At 38.1% G+C, this 22,947-nt stretch overlaps 1 protein-coding gene across 1 annotated transcript in view; it reads left to right on the forward strand.

Annotated features, from left to right (window-relative positions):
* Window positions 1-22,947, forward strand: part of megf11 (multiple EGF-like-domains 11) — a 136,744-nt gene that overhangs the window by 27,391 nt on the left and 86,406 nt on the right. The window contains exons 2-5 of the mRNA XM_016550543.1: window positions 8,587-8,718; window positions 10,885-11,008; window positions 14,992-15,093; window positions 15,622-15,722. Coding sequence (XP_016406029.1) covers window positions 10,893-11,008; window positions 14,992-15,093; window positions 15,622-15,722 — 319 coding nt within the window. The 5' untranslated portion in view covers window positions 8,587-8,718; window positions 10,885-10,892. The remainder of the gene's footprint in view (window positions 1-8,586; window positions 8,719-10,884; window positions 11,009-14,991; window positions 15,094-15,621; window positions 15,723-22,947) is intronic.

Raw genomic sequence — 22,947 nt, forward strand, 5'->3', positions numbered from 1 at the left:
TCGATTCTGAATCGCCTTAACGAGTCATCATATTTTCGAATCTTTTGCCTGTTACCGGCATACGTCACTGGGTAACACATTTGCATAATCCCCGCCTTCCAGCGAAATACGAACAGAGTCTGACCTGCCCACAAACACTTCCGCTAGTTAGTGTGTTTACATCATGTTGAGAAGAGCTTTGTGTTCAGGGATACCACAGAAATAAAATTTGAACCTTTTGTTGTGTGCTCATCATTTTACGGAGGACTTCTCTAATCTTGGCTTTTATCTTCGTTGGCTTCTAATCTTCTTTATTTGGACTAACAAGCTCTCCGAACCACAACCTGTAAGTACGATTGATATGTTATGTGCACTTTTAGAATTGAGTGCTCAAAATATCAAGTTTTTTTGCTAATATGTGATGTATACCTAGTGCAGCTTTAGGTTTCCATATAAAGCACGATATTACTGTCTTACTGATCACTGATAATTCGCTGTGAACCCACTATTTCCTAGGAATGTGATTAAAAGTTAAGACAGAGCGTCTTTTGTCTGGCGTTCTTCAAACATTACAGTAGACATATTTTGGTTTACAAACTGTTTTGTTTCATCAGTTAGTCATGTTAGCACTCGGCTAACGTATCCACCATTATTGTTTTAAGTGTTTAATGTTACAGTTTAGCAGCTAAACTTTAGCTGTGGGCACGATTCGCTTGCAAGTGTTTTTGTATTTTATGCCATTATTTTAAGAACGTATTGGAGCACTATATTATTGTTTTATGTAAAGGTGCTTTGTCAATGGTAGCGCTCGCTAACTTGCTCAAGGACTCCTCTCTGTGCCAATCACAACAGGCTTGGCCAGCTGACCAATCAGAGCAGAGTAGGCTTATGGAAGGGAGGGGTTTGCTCCGAACTTGCTTGGAACGAATCCTTTCGAAATCATTGGCAAATGACTCTAATATTAAATGTATATTCTTCTGAGAAAATTACAATGTTTTCTGGCCTTAGATGCATTTAAACCTGTTGTAGAGGACTCCAACACAATATTAGGACACTCTAAAATACCATATGACCTGCTCTTTAAGAACCACAAAATTATAATGTACGCTATAATATAACATAGGATATTGCTTTTGAGATTTGCTACAGATTGCATTTTACAGCATTATAAAAGGGATAGTTCCCATGTAAATGAAATTTTTGTCATTATTTACTCACATTCATGTAGTTCCAAACCTCTGACTCTTATTATTAATATTCTGTGGAACATAAAAGAAGATATTTTGAGAAATTCCATTGTCTGCACAGGCGCTGGCATAATTGATGTATATGCATATATGAATTCAGAGACCCTCCAAACACAAGTGGTCACTGAAGATGCTTTTTAGATGCATAGTAGTCTCAGTTGAGTGCTTGTGATCGGATAGATGTTAATACGAGAGATAAACATGGCCTAAATTATATTTAGTCTCCTGTAAGCCTGCGGCATCCAATGTGCTGCAACCAGGTGTCCTGAGTTAGATGGCTGGAGGCCTTTGATAGCCTATGCAGGAGTAGAGCACACAGCATGACAGGAGAGATAAAGTTTGCATTGTTCTTTGCATAAACAGGTGAAATAAGATCAGCGTGAAAGACCTGTCCCCTCAAACTCAGTTCTGTCTTGGGGTGTAGACTGCGGATAAGGAAAGGTTATAGTGATGAAGGATGGCGTTGAGATTTGCAGGCTGTAACCGGGCTCAGTGGTGGTGCGAGATGCCACATTGTTTGATTTATGAGGGTCATGATGATCAGTGGTTGCCACATGAATAATCCATGTCCCCAGAATTAAGTGACCTAGAGCATTCGCTAAATTTCCCCGCTGTGTTTTTCAGTTCCATGCTTTCTTATCCACACTTACTTCATTCAGGACGGAGTGCTGCTGATCAAGAGATTGGCTTATCTGTTGACTCTGTTTGTTCGCCCTTTGCAAAATATATATATATATATTTTGTATAATAGCATTTGGCTGTCTTTGTAACAAGATTGATAGCGATTGAAAGTTTTAAGGCAGAAAATCAGGACAGATTAGTACCTGTTGAACTAATGTGTGTAGATAGCCATTGCTTAGAGGTAAAGGAAGCATGAGCACTTAGGTCCAAACACACACACTGATCATTCAGATAGAGGAAGGAATTACTTGGCTGCTGCAATTTAACAGACCATGGCACTCTTAATGGTCCATGCTTCCAAATGAGACAAGACAAGGCTATCTTAACAGTTAGATCCTTCAGGTCAATCACATGGTTCCTGTGAGAAAGTCTGTGACCTTTTGGTTGAAAACAGCTTTAGTAATAATAATCAGAGAGAGAGTACCTCATTATTTTTGCTTGAGTTACCACTAGTTACAGCCATATGATTATTTGCCCATCTTATTGTGAATCCACACAGTAGTTATGTTTACATGCAGGGCTGAGCTGGAATGAAAAGCTTCATATAAGAACCTCAGATATTATGTTTTCCATTTGCTTCTCAAATAATCCTTTAAATAAATTATTAATTAGTATGTGAAACTTTGAATCTGACTATTTCATACAAATGGATTAAAAGATGACTTCTCAAGTAATTGGGGTTTAGTTTAAGCAAGACAGAATTTCAGGAAGCTGCTTCTAAATCCCACATTTGTTAAGTAAAGTTAGAAAAAGGAGGAGAAAGCATTCTTGGCATAATTTAAGGCAAACCAGCCAATTATGCACTGGGGTGCCATGCTGAGTTGCCAAAATTCTTTAATCAGCTGAGAGAGTACTTATTTTTGCTTGAGTTACCACTAGTTACAGCCATATGATTATTTGCCCATCTTATTGTGAATCCACACAGTAGTTATGTTTACATGCAGGGCTGAGCTGGAATGAAAAGCTTCATACAAGAACCTCAGATATTATGTTTTCCTTTAAATAAATTATTAATTAGTATGTGAAACTTTGAATCTGACTATTTCATACAAATGGATTAAAAGATGACTTCTCAAGTAATTGGGGTTTAGTTTAAGCAAGACAGAATTTCAGGAAGCTGCTTCTAAATCCCACATTTGTTAAGTAAAGTTAGAAAAAGGAGGAGAAAGCATTCTTGGCATAATTTAAGGCAAACCAGCCAATTATGCACTGGGGTGCCATGCTGAGTTGCCAAAATTCTTTAATCAGCTGACGTTGTTGCTTTCTCGTGACAGGAACACTGACAGGTCTCACAGGCTTCACAGTGCTATGGTAACATTGACACTAAATATGGCTCTTCATATGTGCAGAAAATTGAATATGTATGACGCAAATGTATGTAAACATTTTCAGTGGGTCTGCGCAGGTAGATATAAACAGTACCTTTAAAATCTGAAATCACATTTAATTTAATCTGGATTTACAAAATGTAAACAAAGTCAGGGAAATGAAAACAAAGTATAAGTCGTATTGTTAAAAAGACTGAAGTTCCGTAAGAATTTTTTTTTTTTTTTGTAAATTAATACTTCTATTTGGTTAGGACAAATTAAAATGCTAAAATATGACAGTAAAAAATGTATATTACAGAATATTTCTATTTCAGATAAATGCTGTTTTTTAACATTTCTATACTTGAGAATCCTTAAAAAATGTTTTCCACAAAAACCAAAAGCAATATAATTGTTTTCTACACTGATAATAATAAGACCTGTTTCTTGAGCTTCAAATCGGCATATTAGAATGATTTCTGATCATGAGACTGAATATTATTGTTTTAAATTGTTGTCTTCTTCAAAGACTCAGATCTGTTTCTTTTATTTTTTTCCCAGCACAAACTACTTGAAATCTGATCTTTTCAATACAATTTTTTCTACTTTCATATGTGCTCCTAATTCAGATACAGGTCTAATGCGACCTCAGTCTGAACAGTCATATCAGAATTCATGCAACTTTGTCACTCTGATTTGACATTTGTCACAATTCTTAGCTGACGGGAGTCAATTGAAAGATTTAACACGTTGGTAGTTCTTTGGTCACTTGGTTACTATGGAAGACAGCTGCGAAGGTACTTTGTGGAGGGACAGTGAGGTGTTACAACTCAAGTATCCAGTGGCGGCTCGTCGGGGGAGGCAGGGGGAGGCACAGCTTCCCCAAAATTTTGAGGTGAAAATGGGAGGAGGACGATTTAATGTAAATAAAATTCACAATTAATTTCAGTTCATGTCTCAGAATGTGGTTTTTTTTTTTTGTAATTTCACAGCTGTAATAACGTTACTGAAGTTGGAAAGCGCCACTTTTCTATCGCGAATGTGCCGAATCTGCTGATGTAATTACAACCGCTAATGATAGAGAAGGGTAGGGGGAGGCCGGGGGAGAGCTGAGCTCTCGTGCCTCCGTTGGCCAAAAAATTAGCCAATCAGCATCGAGTGTTCACTTTCAGCGCTGAGGAGTGTTGAGAAAAGAACCCTCGCGAGGGAGGCTAACCTCCCTTCTGGTATATCAACCAATCATCATAGAGACGTAAATTACGTGCTATTATTGAACGTCTCCCGCTGCGCTGATAATGTACCAACCAAGTACTTATGATGAGTAGCGATATTGAATATTTGATCGCCAACAGAGTTACCAAGCTGTCATTCAAACAGTATATATAAAAAAAAAAAAGGCAAAACACGCCTAACTGGATATAGGCTACAGCAGTTGGCTTAATTAAATGGCACAACAGGCAGCTCTCTTTTAACACAGACTTTTAAGAAGGGATGGATGTTTGCTTCAAGTGAGATTGCTGTTTAGTGAAATTATATTATCTTGCTGTATGTATGTCGTTTTCTTTACGTTTTCTGACTAAAAGCAACCAAAAAGCCATTTGAAAGTGAAAGTGACGTGACATATGGCCAAGTATGGTTACCCATACTAGGAATTAGTGCTCTGCGTTTAACCCATCCTAAGTGCACACACACAGCAGTGAACACACACACTGTGAACACACACCCGGAGCAGTGGGCAGCCATTTATGCTGCGGCGCCCGGGGAGCAGTTGGGGGTTCGGTCGCCTTGCTCAAGGGCACCTTAGTCGTGGTATTGAAGGTGGAAGAGAGCGCTGTACATTCACTCCCCCCACCTACAATTCCTGCCGGACTTGACTCTGAGTCCGACTCTCTAACCATTAGGCCACGACTTCCCCCGACTTTTAAAGTGGTTAAGCAAATAATAATAATAATACTAATCGGCAGGGATCCCAGACCAATACAATTAGTGTGCCTCCTCTATTTTAAAACCCACGAGCCGCCACTGCAAGTATCACAGTGACAACAAATAAAACCTGAGGAAAAACTATGTGAGAAAAACTTACAGTAGTGCTCTTCCCCCTGAATCTACAGATTCACTAGCTTTCGCGACACATCACCTTATAAGTGAACGCGTAAGCACTAACTTCAGTGGCCTCCATGTGTACTTCTATATGACAGCATGCTATGTGCCATTTGTACTGTCCTTTTGCACATGCGAGGCAGTCGAGGACTGTGACAGGTTCACACAAATCTGATATTGGACACGTTCAAAAAATATAAATAAAGTGAACAGCCAAACACCAAATCAAATCTGAGCAATAAATCAGAATTGAGCATCAGGCTTACAGTGTAAACTTAGCTGTAACTGGTGCATGTAGTATTAACAAATCTAATCTAGTTTTGTACATGAAGACAGAAATCATGTGACGGATGGAAACGTGTAGTACAGTAGAACACTGTGCTTTACTATATATGAAATCAGTCACTACTGAAATTCTAAGTATCATGTCAGCGGTTCTAATCTGCGTCTTCGCTCCAACGTCAGCAACCTCTTCAGTTTCTAAATGATTATATGTAAATGGTCAGTAGCTTCTCCTAAATGAGGACAGAAATAAATAACCATTGCATGGTGACATGCTGACATAAACTTAAGATGCGGTCATGACTCCTGTCTGAGTGGATGGGTTGATTTTACTTTATCGTTGAGAGAGCTGCCAGCAGACCCATAACATCACTCACAGAGGGGCTCAGATGCAGGAGGATCAGGGAATTGGTCGGTTAATTGCATTGAGCTCTAATACGTGCATGTCCTGAATCATGTCGATGTCTCCTTTGGTTGACAAGGTGGGAATACAGAGTTGGATTGAGTATTTTAAAGGACTCTTTTTCTCTCAAGAGTCTGGATACAGAGCAGTATCACCTGGCACTTTTTTATTATTTACATACCTCAAAGTCTATGAAGACTACTGCATTGTTGTATTCCAAAGCCAAAAATAAGTGCAGCAGGATAAAAGAATCCAAAAGGGAGTTTTAGTTTTATGAAAAGGATCTTTAGTGTGTGAAATGGAGACAATAAAACATGTTGTTCCTATTGTGAGGCAGAGGAGACAACAAATACACATTGTGGCCCACCATATTGATCTGAGTTTTAGGTTATTGTTCTATGTGCACAGACTCATTCATGAGAAGTAAAATGGTATGGCTTCATATTTCAGTATCACGGTCTTGGGTGAAATACTTTTAGTTACCCATTTGTTTCATGGTTGTCATGTAATACTACAACCATCGAAATACATGGCAGCAGAACAGAGCCTAATGCATTCTGTCATTTCACTAACACTAAGCTGTTTGTCTGAGAGGTTTTATTCAAAGATTAATCTTGAAGTGTGATGGAGGTTTAGTGTTTTAAACAAATACAACCTCTCTAATAGTAGAGATGCATGATATTAAAATTTCAGTACCGTTCAGCCGATTAATTGTTGTCATGTTATGCTTGATTATCATAAATGGCCGATATTAAAATTTTATATGGTTCTGTCTAAATAAAAATAAAATACTGAAAACTGAAATGAGTCATTTTAAATGCTACAAGGCATCAGGACATCAAAATCGAATGCTGGCTGATACCGATAAATTAAAAGCTATATCATAATATTGGCATATAACCTACAATACCATTCAAAAATTTGGGGTCGGTGCAATTTCTTTTAAAGAAATTAATACTTTTATTTAGCAAGGATGCATAAAATTTATCAAAAGTGACAGTAAAGATATCTAGGTGTTGCAAAAAAAAAGCATTTCAAATGTTATTCTTTTTAACTTCCAAGAATTCTGGACAAAAATGTATCATGGTTTTCACAAAAATATTAAGCAGCAAAACTGTTTTCAACGTAGATAATATTAGGAAATGTTTATTGAGTATCAAATCAGTATATTAGAATGATTTCTGAAGGATCATGTGACACTGAAGACTGGAATAATGGCTGCTGAAAATTCAGCTTTGCAGTCACAAGAAATAAATTACATTTGAAAATATATTAAAATAGAAAAACTGTAACTGCATTTTGTTAAAATAAATAGAGCTTCGGTGAGCATAAAAGACTTTCCAAATAATTTATCCATTCAACACTGTGATGCTGAAAATGTAAATCGATATATGTGAGTGGCTTTGTGATAGAAAGATACAGTCATACTACGTACAGTGATCAGTTGTATTATTTACAGCGTTAGCTTCTTTCACATGGAAATTCCACTTTCGGTTCAATCTAACTCTCACCTTTCATTCAGTTAGCTTTCAATTACACACTTCATTATGCTCTGTAATGAGTCTGTAATGTGATGTGCCTATACATTCCACCCTGAGGGCCTCGTTGGGGTAATATATGCAATCCCATTTTGCACCCTTAGGCTTGTTGCCACTAATAAACAGAAGAATTCAGAGCATCATTTGTTCGTAGAATTTCCCCTCGGGATTCTAAAGAATACTTCTTATGTAAATCCAACAGAACATGAGTCGTGGATTATTGCACCTCCGTCACATCTTAGTATCTTCAAACTGTGTGTTTCTCAGTGATGCTCCACGGACTGCTTAGACAGACAAACAAGACCCAGTAGCTTTTAGAGGCTGACTGCTGAACTTTTCAGCTTGTAGACAGAACAGCGGTGGAGAGGTCACTTCCAGACAGCCTGTCCCCTCCAGTGTGCTTCCAGCTCGTCTTCCTGCTCTTGTTCCACTCCGTGTCCTCGCCTCGGGCTTTCTGCCCGGCCTCTTCTGAATCTGAAGGAGAATAAATAATGAATCTCGATGACAGAGAGGAAACAGAATCTTTTGTTTGCACCCGCAGTGTTATTTTTCTCATCTTTTTCTGAACCCCACGTAGATGACCCAAGGCCCGACGCAAGCATAATGAAGATCCGCGTAATGAGGCTGAGGAATACGAGGCCCCTAGTTAGACCCGAGCTGTCGGCACGGCGGTACTTGTCATTGTGTCGTTAATGGCCATGAATAGCTTGTTCTCCTTTTGCTATTGTTGAGAATGCTCTCGTGGCGCTTGCGGGGCGATGAGAGGCTTTGACTCTCCATGCTCTTAAGGTAATGTACGCTCTCACCCTTGTGTGTTGCATCCGATGTTGCATCCCCTCCAAACTGGAAGTGCGGTTTAGATTTAATATCGGGGATTTAGCAGCTGTTGCATTGGGGAGCTCCTAATGCTCGAGTCACGTCCCCAAGTGTCCCTTTTCTTCAATCTTTTCATTCTCTTTTGTCGTTTAGACCTTTTCCCTGCTCTCTTGTGCTCTCTTGTTCTGAAGTTGAACACTAACTGTTTCTTCTCTCTCTTTCTCAATACCCAGGTGCCCTCTCTTTGCTTTGAGCCTGATTATCGGTCTGTCTGGTCTCCAGCTCTTTTGGTCTGGTTGTCTATTTCGGGCGAGCAGTGATCTTCCACAGCAGACATCTCCAGGGATTGTAGCCCGTGGTCTGAGGTGAGTCTGACTGGGATCCATCGCCTTTGCTCCTGTCTCTCCTCGTTCGCAATCACCATTATGCCAGTCGGATCCACGCAGCTTTAATTCTTAGAAATCAGTGTTCATTAGAGTCACCTGCACTTCAAGAGGAAGCACAGAATAATTTGATGTCAGATGCCTCATTATGGTACTCCTACTTAAGCCATGACAAAAGTACAATCTTTTTCATGCTCGAGAACCACCGCAAGTCTATGGGGATAACAGAGAGCCGCAGATGCATTTTGATTAAAGGCTAAGTGATCTTCTTGTTAAAATTTATTTCATAAAATTGTTATCGAAAAAAGTATCGTTCAGGAACCGGTATCGAAGTCAAGGTATCGGTATCGGTATCGATATCAAACATTTTTGAACGATACCCAGCACTAGCCATAACTCCAGTCTATTTTAATATGCTAATTAGAATATGCTTAATTGGTGCTCAAAAACTATTCTTATTATTTTCACAGCTGAAATCACAGTTGGGCTGCTTAATATTTTTGTGGAATCCGTAATACTTTTTTGCTCAAGATTCTTTCATGAACAGAAAGTTAAAAAAAACTTTCTTTACTGTGTGACTTTTGGTTAATTTAATTCATACATGTTCAAACCTCTTTTTTAATCTTTTGAGGCTCACTCTTTTCTGTGTGATTTCTACAGACTTTCAAAACCATTGTGACAGCATAGAACCACACAGTTCAGTAAACGACTGTAACATTGACAGTGTTTCTTGGATTTTATTTATGAATAAATTGCCAATAAAGAGGTCTTAGACTAGGTTCCTAAAGCTTCCTGCTTATATGGTTGTGTCTCACTTGAAATCAGTTCTGCGGTACCCTTGTAAAGGTTCTAGCAATTACGGTTCTGACCAGTCATCAGAGGATTTATAAAGATTTTACATCTTTTAAGTTATTGTACATTTCAAAGTCTATGCAAGCATGCAAAATGTTCATGTCCACCTATCTAGGAATACAGATGAAAACAGTGTGCTTCATTTTAACTTCCAAGCTGTCATTTTAGTGATTCACTATAGGGAACAGCTGTTTGTACAGCTGAGCAGAACATCATAACAGTTTTCCTCTAATAGAGATGTCTTACAGCTGCAGTCCTAGTGTGGAACGATACAAAGCCTTTAATGGGTGACTGTGTAAATGAACCTTTTTACAGAAATGAACATGACTTCAGTCTCTGCCTTTGAATGAACTGTTATATAGTGGAATTGAAATCGATATTGATTTTCTCTCACACAAGAATGACCTGTGAAGACCTTTCAATGGTCTCAGATTGGCAAGTGAGTGAAGCGAATTTTATTAGACACATCATGCAAATCGTTAACAGATCAGGTATATGGTCCAAACAAAGCGCAATATCATAAAAATGTTACAAACACACTCACTTGCGCCTCGTTAACGGTTGTAATAGTGCTTCTTTTCTGATCATATACATTAGAGTTGCCTATAATCAAGCAAACTGTTGTTCTTGTGTCCTTCTGCGATACCCCCTGCCGTTTAACATAATCAGTGCTTTCACGCTTCGCTGGCCCATGCTTGAGCAGTGTGTCATTCACGTGCCCTTCTACATCTGTCTCTGTCATGTCAATTCATCACATACATGCTCATCTCCCATCATGTGTCTAATGAAATATCTTGACAGTTTAAACAAACGGTTCACCCTGTGTGGTCTTAAAGAGTCCTTCATCACTGTCAGGGGACTAATGTCTTGTGCTAAGTGTTACAGAACATACACAGTCACACAAATATGCGTAAATATATAATGTGCATAAAGACCAGATGAATGAATCCCACAATATTTGGACATTTTGAGATTAAGTAAATTATTGTGTAAAAAAAAAAAAAAGGTTTGTAAACATCTCATTTGTTTTAATTAAATTGTATTAGTCTATATCACACCATTATATTAGCCATCTGCCACCACACTTTGGTTATTCACCCATTTCGGTCAGCTGATAACAAAGACTCACGATCACACGCTTATCGAATTCCTGTAACATTTCTTGATATTATTCTTAAAAAGTCATCTCTTTTCACTGCACTTCCAAGAATGCTCCAAGGGCTCCAATTCAGAAGAATGATAAAGGACAAAAAGTGTCCTTGTCTCTTTCTTTCTCACTCTCTCTCTTTTTCTCAGGAGGAGTCATGGGGCCGGTACGGGCCTACCCATTAGCCCTGCCTGTGCTGGCTGTTCTGGGCCTCATTATCAGCGCATGGAGCCTCAACCCAGATGACCCCAATGTCTGCAGTCACTGGGAGAGGTGAGAGAGGGGCACTCTCCTGTGTTAAACTCCATTTTACCTTCCGTTTATCCATTGCGGGATTCACACAGCGTAGTTATTCCTCTCCGACATGCCAGAAGGATGTTTTGGTCAAAAGAGGATTTTAACTTAACGGAGAAGTGGTTTATATCTGTGTGATTGTTTGAGTTTTAATGGATTGTGACAAGGTTATCGGTAATAAAATAATAATGGCTGTAATAAATGAATGAATCAATTCATTTTTTTTAAAATTCATTTTATTAGTGTATAAAAATTGCACATTGTATAGATACTTAATGAGAAATAATAATAATAATATTCAGATTAATTACCAATACTACTACTGCTACTACTACTGATAGTATTGTTATTGCAAGCAAAAAGTTAATAATACAATTTAATAATAACAATTAAGTATAAATTATATAATTACATTTTAAACTTTAAGAACTATGTTGTGATGCTGCTCACTGGCTTCTCATAATTTAACATCGTTCAACTACAGCCAAGCTACTATTTTGAAAAAGTAGTATAAATTAACTATAAAATGTTAGGGTGACTGCATCTAACTTGAACAGATACATTTTGAGCAAATACACTAGAATACACCCTAATTTATTTAACTGAGTTGAATACATAGCACTGAGCATTTCATTTAATATTTAGTGAATTGGTGAGTTGTTTTGAATCAGTTCATGTATTCGAACAGTCCAAACAAACTGATTGACTAGAATGCATTGGACTTTCCAATGCTTCATCTGACAGAAAGGAAAAGCTGTACTGTATGTATTCTCATGCCCTTCTATACATTGCCAATACAACAATTGAATGTGATGTTAAATACGACTTACTGTGTTTGTCAAGCTACTTGCTGAAAAAAATGCTTATTGCTAAAAATAACCGGACACTATTTTGAACAATTGGGCTATAGAAAAATGTAGTCAAGTTAGTACTATAAGAAGTGAGGCTACTAACTTAACATTTTACATTTTTTGTATCTTAGTTTTTCAAAATAGTGTTGATTTTATGTCAAGTTAATGCCCAGTGTCAAGTTAGGTGAATTCCCAACACTGATTGCTGAAATAAAAGGTTGTTTTGTAATAGATGCATACTTGTCAGAATGAAACAGAATACTTGAATGGATATTTGATGAAAATGTAGTGGATAACAGTGGATAAACTTTTGTTCTGTATAAGGTGGGATGTAAGTGGTTACGGGCTGTTTGGATTAGTCGAAAAACACAAACAATGTGTAGTTCTGTTCTGTTATCTCAGAGATTTAGGGGATTTACATTTGTTTGTTCCTGTATTGACTGTATTCACTTTTAATGGCACAGCTAAAGCGATATAAAGGATTGTGTTTGGGAGTGTTGATCTGGTTACACTTGCCTACAGGTATTAGGTTCAGTCACTAAACTCACAAAACAATATGGATGTTCTTATTATTAACCTTGTAGGGTGTGTGTGTGTGTGTGTGAGGGAGGGAGGGAGAGAGAGTAAGGATAAGTTGCTAAAATAAAGCAGGCAGAACAGCATCCAGTTGACCAGAACAATCTGTTTTGACTGAACCTATTGCCTGAACAATTATTGTTTGTAAAGGGTGTTATCTGTTATGACAAATAAGCAGGAGCAATTGCCTCTGCAGAGAGGAGGACAGAGGGCTGCAGAGATGAATGAGTTTTAGTATTGCTTCCCTGAAAGGGAATATTTCGGAGCTTTAATGTCATTTTGTTGGCAACAGTTTTGTAATGTTTTTTCAAGGAAGTTAAGACAACACATCTTGTTTTTCTAGATTTACTGTAGCTTTGGAAGGGAAGTATTATGCTAGTCTTGTTATTAGAGATAACAAGTTGTTTTGAACTTCAAGCAAAATAGTTGGATACTTGTCTGAATATTACATTTGAGTATTTTATGGTTTTGTTTCTTTGGATACAGTACCTTCACGGTACAGTTAATTATAGACTTGAGACCAGCACATTCTTTGTCTCTCTGCAGCATAATCATGTTTGGGCAATTTCAGGTAGGGGTCCCCACGGCAAGTTGTCACTTTTTACTCTAGTGACTATTTCTTGGGGTAGGTTTATTTCTGTATATGCAAATACGTAAATGTACAAAAAGGCTCAAACTTTGCACTGTTAATGCCCAGGACCAAAGATGGTACTCATATGGCGCTTTTTCACTGCATGGTACGGCACGGTACGGCTCGGTACGGCTCGGTACGGTTCACTTTTGGGGGGTTTTCCACTGGGTACAGTACCTGGCACCTGGTACTTTTTTTAGTACCACCTCGGTTGGGGTTCCAAGTGAACCGTACCGTTACCTAAACGTGACGTGTAAACTCTGCTGATCACGGATTGGCCGGAGAGAATCGTCACTACCTGCGTCACTGAACTTGCGACACAAACACAACAGAACCGCTAGATTTAAATCAGCACGAACGCAACTGTTTCGAACAAGCGCACCTTTTTTAACAACCAAAAAGTGGCTGTTTCATTGTCTGTTGAGGAAGTACAGACGTTCCTCTCGTTGATACCAGAGGAGCGGATCCAACGAGAGCTTGATGGGGCGACGTGGAATGAAAAAGTTTTTCAGGAGGAGTCGCGCGGCAGTAGAGGCGGCGCAACTATAACGACATGTGAACAATCCCACCCACTCTAAAGTGGTACTGAACTGCAGTGGAAACGCAAACCGAGCCAAACCGAGCCGTACCGAGCCGAGTCGTACCACGCAGTGGAAAAGCGCCAATAGAGTGCAGGAGTATTGAACTTATTTATTGAGTTATTTTTGCTGCTTTAGGCCTTGAACGGTTGAATACACACACTTGTATGTGTCAAAATGCTTGTCTTTGCAAGTATCCTCATAAACACAGTAGGTCTTAAGTGAAAGCAAACAACTGAGAAAGAAAACACATGTGTAACACTATATTGGATCTGGGAAGCTCTTAAAGTGACAGCAGTTCAATATTCCTGCTGTCTCATTCATGTTAATCAAACAATAAAAGAGAGAAAATCTCACTGCTCTTGACTAAATCACCTTTGTAGTTTTAATAAGAAGACATATATATTTAATTTACACAGTGAAAAATATGCAGCGTTTTTTATACATTAAATTACGTTATACAATGTAGCTTTTCTTATTTATTTGTTCTACTGTAGTTTTTTGTCCTATTGCTTATAATTAGTTTCTTATTCTTATTTAATAACTGACTGTTTACTAGTAATCAGTGAGCTTGATTTTTTATTTTTTTTTTTTTTATTTAGGCTAGTAGTTTTTTGTGACATTGACACTGGTAACAAGAATTATGAAATTTCTATGATATCATATAGGATGTATTTAAAGCAAAAATATCTATATTGTGATATATATTGTTACCGTGAAATAAAATTACTCATACCGTGATATAAGATTCTTGTCATATCGCCCACCCCTAATAGTGGGGAATGTTGTCACGCAAAATGAATAAATGAAAATAAATATACAATAAACCAATTATGTATGCATTTAATGCACTTTAAAGCAGAACTATGTAAGGAATCAAGCTATATATTGGCCCAGTTGTTTCTTAACCAGGGAGCCGGGGCTTATGAGGGGTCAAGGGGCCACAGGATGACTTAATTCTTTTATATGCTCAAATCATATTTAATTTTACCCTCAGTAATATTATTTTTATTGGGACATACCAAACTCAGATTCTTGAATTTTGTAGCATCACAAAATTCATTATTTAATTGATTTAATATATACACTCCCAGTTTCTGTTAATAAAAAAGTTAGAAAAAACAGTGTTATTTGTAATTACAGCAAAAGTTCCAGAAAAAGTATTAGTATTTCTCGATATGGGGGCCTTTTAATATTGTATTGGACAGTGGGGGCCTTCAAGTCTAAAGGGTTGAGAACCTAAATGTATTTCAACAAAAAAAAAAAAAAAGATTTTTACATAAGAACGAGAGATTTACATTTCTTCTTGGTCTTTTTCTCTCTTAGCTACGCAGTGACTGTTCAGGAGTCCTACGCTCATCCTTTTGACCAGATCTACTACACCAGGTGCACCGACATCCTCAATTGGTTTAAATGCACCAGACACAGGTGAGCATGACCCTGACCTTTGAACTACAATTGTCGCGATTCCGCTCCATGGCAACAAGCAGCACTCTCCTACTAGACACATAAAAATCAAGGTGCCGTTGTGCCAGTGTCTTTATTACCAAGTGTTAATGTTACCAGCCGTGATTGTAGTGGTCAGAGTCGGGATGGAAATGGCCGTTTGACTGTCATCCGACATTACATTGGTTTTAATTGCTGCATTAAAGACTTTATCATCAGTGTCCCGGCTAAAAGCTGTGGGTTCAATGAGTCACTGTGCTGCAGTGTTGCATTCAGAGGCGAGTTGTCCTTCACTGAACGTGAAAACTTTTCCTTAACTCACTTTAATTATGTTTATTTCTCCCCTTTCCACCTCTAGGGTGTAGCTTGGATTAGACACAAATAGAAAAGCTAATGGTAGCCGGGTGCATACCATAATGACCTTGTGTCTCTGCCCTTGTGGAGTTCACCTGCCAGGTTATTGATGTTCATGCTTTCTCTTGAATGTTTGTGTACGTGTTTGCATCTCAGGACCAGCTACAAGACAGCTTATCGGCGCGGGGTGAGGACCATGTACCGTCGGCGTTCTCAATGCTGCCCTGGCTACTTCGAGAGTGGAGACTTGTGTGTCCGTGAGTGTCTTTCATATTTCGCTCGCTTATTTCCTCTTAAATCAGCACAGTTCAATTTCTCTTTCTTGCAAGTGGTTATGAGCACAATAAAAGCATTCATCTGCTTGAGCGATGTCCTCTTAAGCCTTGAACCCCGCTCCTTTCTCTGGAGGCATTCATCAAAATCTCAGCCATCTTTGAGGCATTTTTGCAACTGCATATTCTAGGCATAATTTGTGCCTTTCATTACTGGTCCTACTCATATTGGGTTTGCTCATATTTTCAGTTTTAACACTGCCAGTACGCCATTACAACGACGTTAATAGCATTCAGTTATCGCTCATTTTTAGAAAAAAGAATCTTGAGTGATTCACTGCAAATACATTGTCCTAATTCCTCCCGTTCTGGAGATAATACGCTAATTAAGGAAATAACAACTTTCCCTTGCTGTGGTCTGAATGATAGATTTTAGTGATTATTTTATGAGCAGTGAATGTCAAAAATGTCAGTTTTTATACTAGTTTATTGTCTTTTGGCGCTGCCAAGACTGTAAATGCGTGTTTTGTTTCTCAGGATTGGTTATTGTGTAGGCCAGACTCATTATTCTTTAATGTGTTTTAATCACGAGTGAGTGAATCCTGTCAGTCAGCTTAGACCTTTGGCTCGCACGGTTCAGCGGTTGTTTGACAATATGCAAAAATCTCTGTGTGAAAGGACCTCGCACAGGACCGTGTCAAGGTGATGAGGTAAATGACAGTCTTACCGAGCTCCAGGGAGAGGATAAAAATCAGCACACGTAGCTTAAGAGCAAATGGGATTTGATGCCCTCACAGCTACTCGGCATTATTAACAAGAGGGAGGGACGGGCTTTCTGATGGATGTCAGTTTCTGGATGGATGGCTAACTATGGACAGTTATGTCTGCATGAAACTAATACCTGTGGTCATGTTTTTAGTAGGGATGCTCCGATCCGCCTTTTTCGCCTCCGATACCGATTCCGATACCTAGGGTTCAGTATTGGCCGATACCGATCCGATACCAGTGAAGTTTTTCCCCGCGCTTACAAAGTGCGCATCCGGTGTGCAGAATGATGCGCTTGAAGCAATATGGCGTCACAGCCTGAAGCCGTGTTGCTTCAAGCGCATCATTCTGCACACTGGATGCGCACATTGTAAGCGCTTCGTGTTAAAAACTGCAAAGCACAAAGGGAAGAGAAATAGAGGCGGTTTAGCCAATCACCACACACTGGGCTAGCTAACCAATCAGAGCCCATCGCCTATTTCTGAGGGCGGGGCTTCATAAAAACAGGAAAAGATCAGCCCGCTTCTCAGAGAAGGGACAGAGCGGTGTGGAATAAAGGTAAACTATGTGAAAAATAATGCGTTTTTTTTTTTACGAAGCATCAACACATGTTAGACTGCACCCCATAAACACAATCAAGCCTAGAAAAAACCCAGTGAACCACCCCTTTAAGTATGTAAGGTTATGATCAGTGTTGGGGGTAACGCATTACAAGTAACGCGAGTTAAGTAATCAGATTACTTTTTTTCAAGTAACTAGTAAAGTAACGCATTTACTTTTTCAAATAAGTAACGCAAGTAACTTTTTTTTTTCAATTTATTGATTGACAGCTCTCCTGTCCCCATGTTACTGTAGTTCTATAATAAATATGAACATGCATTAATTCATCTCACTCACACACACACAAAAAAACACAGATTCAGTATTCCTCAAAATGAATAAAAAATAATGCAACTCAGAATATGACGTAAACCTGCAATAATTAAATGTTAAACAACACAAATATCCTTTATGTATTTAATCCCATTCTATTAACCAATGTCTTTGCTTCTGACCTTCGATGATCCAATTCAACCATACTAATAAGCAAAAATTACTCTAGACAAACATTTGTGTAAAAGTAACGCAAAAGTAACGTAACACATTACTTTCCATAAAAAGTAACCAAGTAACGTAATTAGTTACTTTTTTATGGAGTAACGCAATATTGTAATGCATTACTTTTAAAAGTAACTTTCCCCAACACTGGTTATGATAAATGTATTCAGTCTCAACTCAGTGTCCACTACTAAAGCATCTTGACGTTAATAAGCATAATGTCATGTAATTCTTCAGCCTGTGCGTTTTAAATGGACTCTCATGAGAATGAAAGAAATTAACAGCCTATATTAAGTCGTGATATGGGCCGCTGTGATATTCAGCTCTGCAGGAATCATAAAACTTTACTTCAGTTCAATGTTATGAAGAGAAGAGGATGAGCTGCAGACGGTGTGGACGGTTGAAATGCTGATTACTAACCTGCGATGCTGCTATATGAATTCACACTAATTCATAATTAATTTTCATTTTAATTTCACCGTATCAAAGAGAAATTTACACTTTACCATAGAACGAGCCATGAGACCCAGCAGTTGTTTTGCTGTCGTCGTGTCACAGGGACCTAACGGGCATTGTCTGTCTTTGTAGTTTGATTTAAAAGCCTATTTACATATGCCACAGAAAAACTTTTTATGATCCAAAGACATTTTTAATTTTACAGTTTCACACCTCGCTCTCATGACAGCAGGTATTGAGCAATTTGATATTTCAGGCAGTTATTTAATTGATATATTTGCTCACACGGCTTCTCTTTTTAGCTTTGAAAGGATTAATTAATCCAAAAATGAAAATTCTGTCATTTACTCACCATCATGTTTTTCGAGACCTGTTTATTTCTTTGGTGGAACATAATAGTTATTTACAGCACAATGTCCAATGTCCACTTTTTTCCCCTACTTTTTGATTTTCTATATCTTATATAATGTAATAAAATATAATATAATATTTAATGGAAGAGAGCAGCATGAGCATTCTTCAAGGTTTTTCATTTTGAATTTCAGAGAAAAAAGAAAATAAATAAAGGTGTAGAACAACTTGAGTGTGAGTAAATGAAGATGCAATTTTTATTTTGGGGTTCACTATTCTTGTTATAATTAAACTAATTGACCAAATGACCAAATCCTCTTGAATTTTTTTTGAATGGAATTAATAATATTGAACAATAAGTGCCAAAAGAGAATAATACATGCATTGTTAACCCTCTTGTAAATCAACAGCTTGTTCACCAGATGTTGTTCTTTCGTTACTAAAGGTCATTGTAGAAAGGAGGAGGTTTCAACAATGACCTTTAGTAACAGGAATTTTTTTTATGGCTGAATGCGAGTGACCATGGTCTGTTGAAGATAAAGTTGATCTCATGTTTCTGTCCTTATTGAGTGGGATTGTGTCCAGCTCTGTCTGTAGCCTGAAGGCACTGCTAACAACCATGGGATTAGGTGCAGCTGGGATAGGGATCAGTTTTGGCATTGTCTGGTGGTCTGAGTGGGAGAAGGCAATGACAATAATCAATAATGTTCTCATTACCACACAATAGCTGCAACAATTTCATGTTAATAGTTGTTGCTGTAATGGAACCACACCATCTGTGGAGAAGATGGTAGGCATATTTTTTTTTCCCTCAGTGACCTCATGGTATGTTTATTGCCTCTGTGCTGTTTAAAACGTGGCTGAACATGGAGTTGACCAAAATATACTTTATAAAATGGATAGTAAAATATCTGATCTAAAAATCTAATCTCAATCTAATCTGATTGGTAAAATAGATAAAAATCAGTTGTTCATGCACAAAGATGCTACCTAACATGCAACCTTTTAGGCTAATTACTTGGCGAAGAATTGTTTATTGTGAATATTAAAGGGATAGTTCACCCAAAAATAAAAATTATATCTTTAATTACTCACCCTCATGTCATTCCAAACCCGTAAGACCTTCGTTCATCTTCAGAACACAAATCAAGATATTTTTGATGAAATCTGAGAGCTTTCTGACCCTGCATAGACAGCAAAGAAACTACCACATTCAAGGCCCAAAAAGTTAGTAAGGACATCGTTAAAATATTCCCAGTGACATCAGTGATTCAACCTTAATTTTATGAAGCTACGAGAATACTTTTTGTGCGCAAAGAAAACAAAAATAACAACTTTATTCAACAAGTTCTTCTCTTCCGTGTCAGTCTTTGATGTGCGTTCACAAGAGTACCATGTTTTCTTTGAGCACAAATAGTATTCTCTAGGGTTGGGTACCGAACTCGGTACTTTTGAAAGAAAAAGTTTGTAGGGCCCTATTGTTATTTTTTCACTGAAATAAATGTTTTTGTAATTACACAGAGAGTAAAGTACCGAAAAAAGGTACCGTTGGGTACCGGCACCGAAATTCAGGTACCGATACCGGTACCGTACCGGTTAAAATGTGAACGGTACCCAACCCTAAGTTAAAGGGTTAGTGCACGAAGAAAACAAAAATAACAACTTTATTCAACAAGTTCTTCTCTTCCGTGTCAGTCTTTGATGTGCGTTCACAAGAGTACCATGTTTTCTTTGAGCACAAATAGTATTCTCTAGGGTTGGGTACCGAACTCGGTACTTTTAAGGGTACCGACCGAATTGCGTCGGTACTACCGAGTACCGATTCACGTTAAATCAATTGGTGCCAAATTTCGGTACCTGAGAACGCATCTGGGCGCATACGCTACAGAGAGAGAAAGAGAGACTCTGTGACGTGATGACACAGGGCAAACCGAAATGTTCTGAAGTGTGGTTACATTTCTAGGGCCATATGGTTTGATATGATATGGAGTCCATTCATAAAAACCAGGTACCGATACCGGTACCGTACCGGTTAAAATGTGAACGGTACCCAACCCTAATATTCTCGTAGCTTAGTAAAATTACGGTTGAACCACTGATGTCACATGGACTATTTTAATGATGTCCTTAGAACCTTTCTGGGCCTTGAATGTGGTAGCTAGCTCCGTTGCTGTCTATGGAGGCTTATGTTTCATTTAAAATATCTTAATTTGTATTCTGAAGATGAACAAAGGTCTTATGGGTTTGGAACGACATGAGGGTGAATAACTAATGACAGAATTTTCCTTTTTGGGTAAACCACCCCATTAATAAAAGCAATTATTTACTGAGCATTTTGTTGTTGCTCTACTTTGCATTTTATAAAAGCAGTAAACCACTAGAGGCTGTGTGTTACAGCTGTTTTACTTAAATACCTCATTGTAAAGTACTTCATTCATTTCTTTAATTTCTGGACTTTTGCCTATATTTGTTAGACATTTAGTAAATAGTGCACAGGCCAGACTTGGTGGCAGACATTTGTTACCTGTACAACCATAAGTGAAGAAACACTTCTGTACAAAGTCTTCAACAAATGTAAATTGTTAAAAATATTTATTAATCTTCATAATTCACTTCATTTGATTTCCAGGTATAATTTAACCTTGTATGTGAGGTGCTAGCAAGAAGTCTAATAAGGAGTTTTTGTGCAATGGTGTGGTCACCTCAGAGAGGTCTGTGGGGTTTTTTTTTGTTTTTTTTTTGGGCTGTATCTGCTCTGTGAATAATCCTACTGCTCTCACTGGCAGGATTAAAAGCTTTGTAGAACTAGCTATGTTCACATCGCTGGGACAAGAGAAGGTATTAAAGCCATTTTCATTACATATATGTGGATCTTTGCTTTTCTTCTCAATCTGAACACCTCAGGGTTTATCCTCTCATATGGGCCTTTTATGAGCTGCTTTCCTAGTAGAATCAGTCCCTTGTGTATTAGCTGCATTTTAAAGGCATAATTCATTAATGGCCTAAACCAACACAGCCTATTCGCTTTGAAGGTGACATGTTTGCGGGTTGCCTTCTGTGTCCATAGGGAGGTCAATCAAACAAGACTTTTTCTTGTTTTATGTGCCCGAATCATGTGAGTCATTTAACCTGCATGCACTACTCCTATCAATCCCAAACTGTCAGTGGACTTAGTAGTGATGGAAGCCAGTGAGTCTGTTCCTCTCATAACACCAGCACTGTTTTTGCAAGTGTGGATTGTGCATTTAATGTCGAGAAGGCGATCTTGCTCATACTGAGCAAAAATTATTTTTCATTTGAAGAAGGAAGCCGTACATGGAGCCAAAGCAGTTTACACCATCTGGTCAGAAGAGTCTCAAATAGTTAGTGATGCAGTATTAATGATGCTATGTGCATGCTGCAGCTTCTTGCTGGAAAATTAGATGCTCTAATAAAATCCCATGCACCATCGCAAAATAGATTTCACATCTTAGTTTTAATGATGGATTAGATGTTTGATTCCAAATCCTGTTTTAGGTTTGTTATTAAAAAGTTCATACACTGTGCTAGGATATAAAGCAGATCCTTTATGATAGATGCATACAGTAATAACCTTGGATTATTTAATGTGTTAAATGATTGACTGATTGTCAAACTGTATGTTTAAATCTTTGGCCTGATGAGTATTTGGTGTAATAATGCATGACAATTACAATTAGCTCTATTGTTAACATGGTATGATAATGCCAGTGTGTAATGAGATAAGCCTTTTATCGAAATGAAAGACGTAATTTTTCACCACAGCCTGCAGACATAGACTTTTTCTGTGTAGAAGGAAGAAGATTCATTGAATTTTAATTAAAATGCAGGACCTATTTTCTGAATTATTATAGACACGTACATCAATTCAGCTCTCGGGAGAAGGCACGTTTTATCCTTTCACCTACGTTACATAAATGAATTTTAATTTGCTGAAAAGATGTGACAAATTAGCAGTTCGTCTCTGTTGTCTGATCAGAAATTGCTGATTGTAACAAAAATCAATCATTTCATCACCAGAGTTTTTTAAACCTCGCTTTTGAGCACGTTGCGTGGCTTCATTGATTTCAAGAAGTCAAATTGATGTCTTTGTCAGCACAAAATGCGAAGGATTTTTCTTTTTTCTTAAGCTGGAGGAGAACTGGCATGCTTGAATATCAGGTTCTCAGTGCTGTGTAAATCCATACTGCATTATTTGCCAGTGGCAGGTTTAGCATTTTCTGTGTGTGGAGCATTTCTGCTCTAAGCACCATCCTCTGGGTATTTGGGATTCTCCCTCTCTCCCATACCCTTCCTGTGCTTATGTCCAATATTGAGGTCCCAGGTGAAGGCTGAAAGAGCGATAATCTATAGCCGTGCTGGCCTGGAATGAGGGCAAGTCCTGCCTCATCCTTTACCTAATGCAGCCAGCTTTAGTGTGTGCCAGAATCAAAACATGCACACACATTAATTCACTCTTATGAGCGTGATTTATTTGCATGCACAAAATTTTTTATATTCATTCTTAGAGGATCGCCTCAAC

This window comes from Sinocyclocheilus rhinocerous, unplaced genomic scaffold, assembly GCF_001515625.1.
Source record: "Sinocyclocheilus rhinocerous isolate Xijiao unplaced genomic scaffold, SAMN03320098_v1.1 scaffold1938, whole genome shotgun sequence".
Classification (NCBI taxonomy): domain Eukaryota; kingdom Metazoa; phylum Chordata; class Actinopteri; order Cypriniformes; family Cyprinidae; genus Sinocyclocheilus; species Sinocyclocheilus rhinocerous.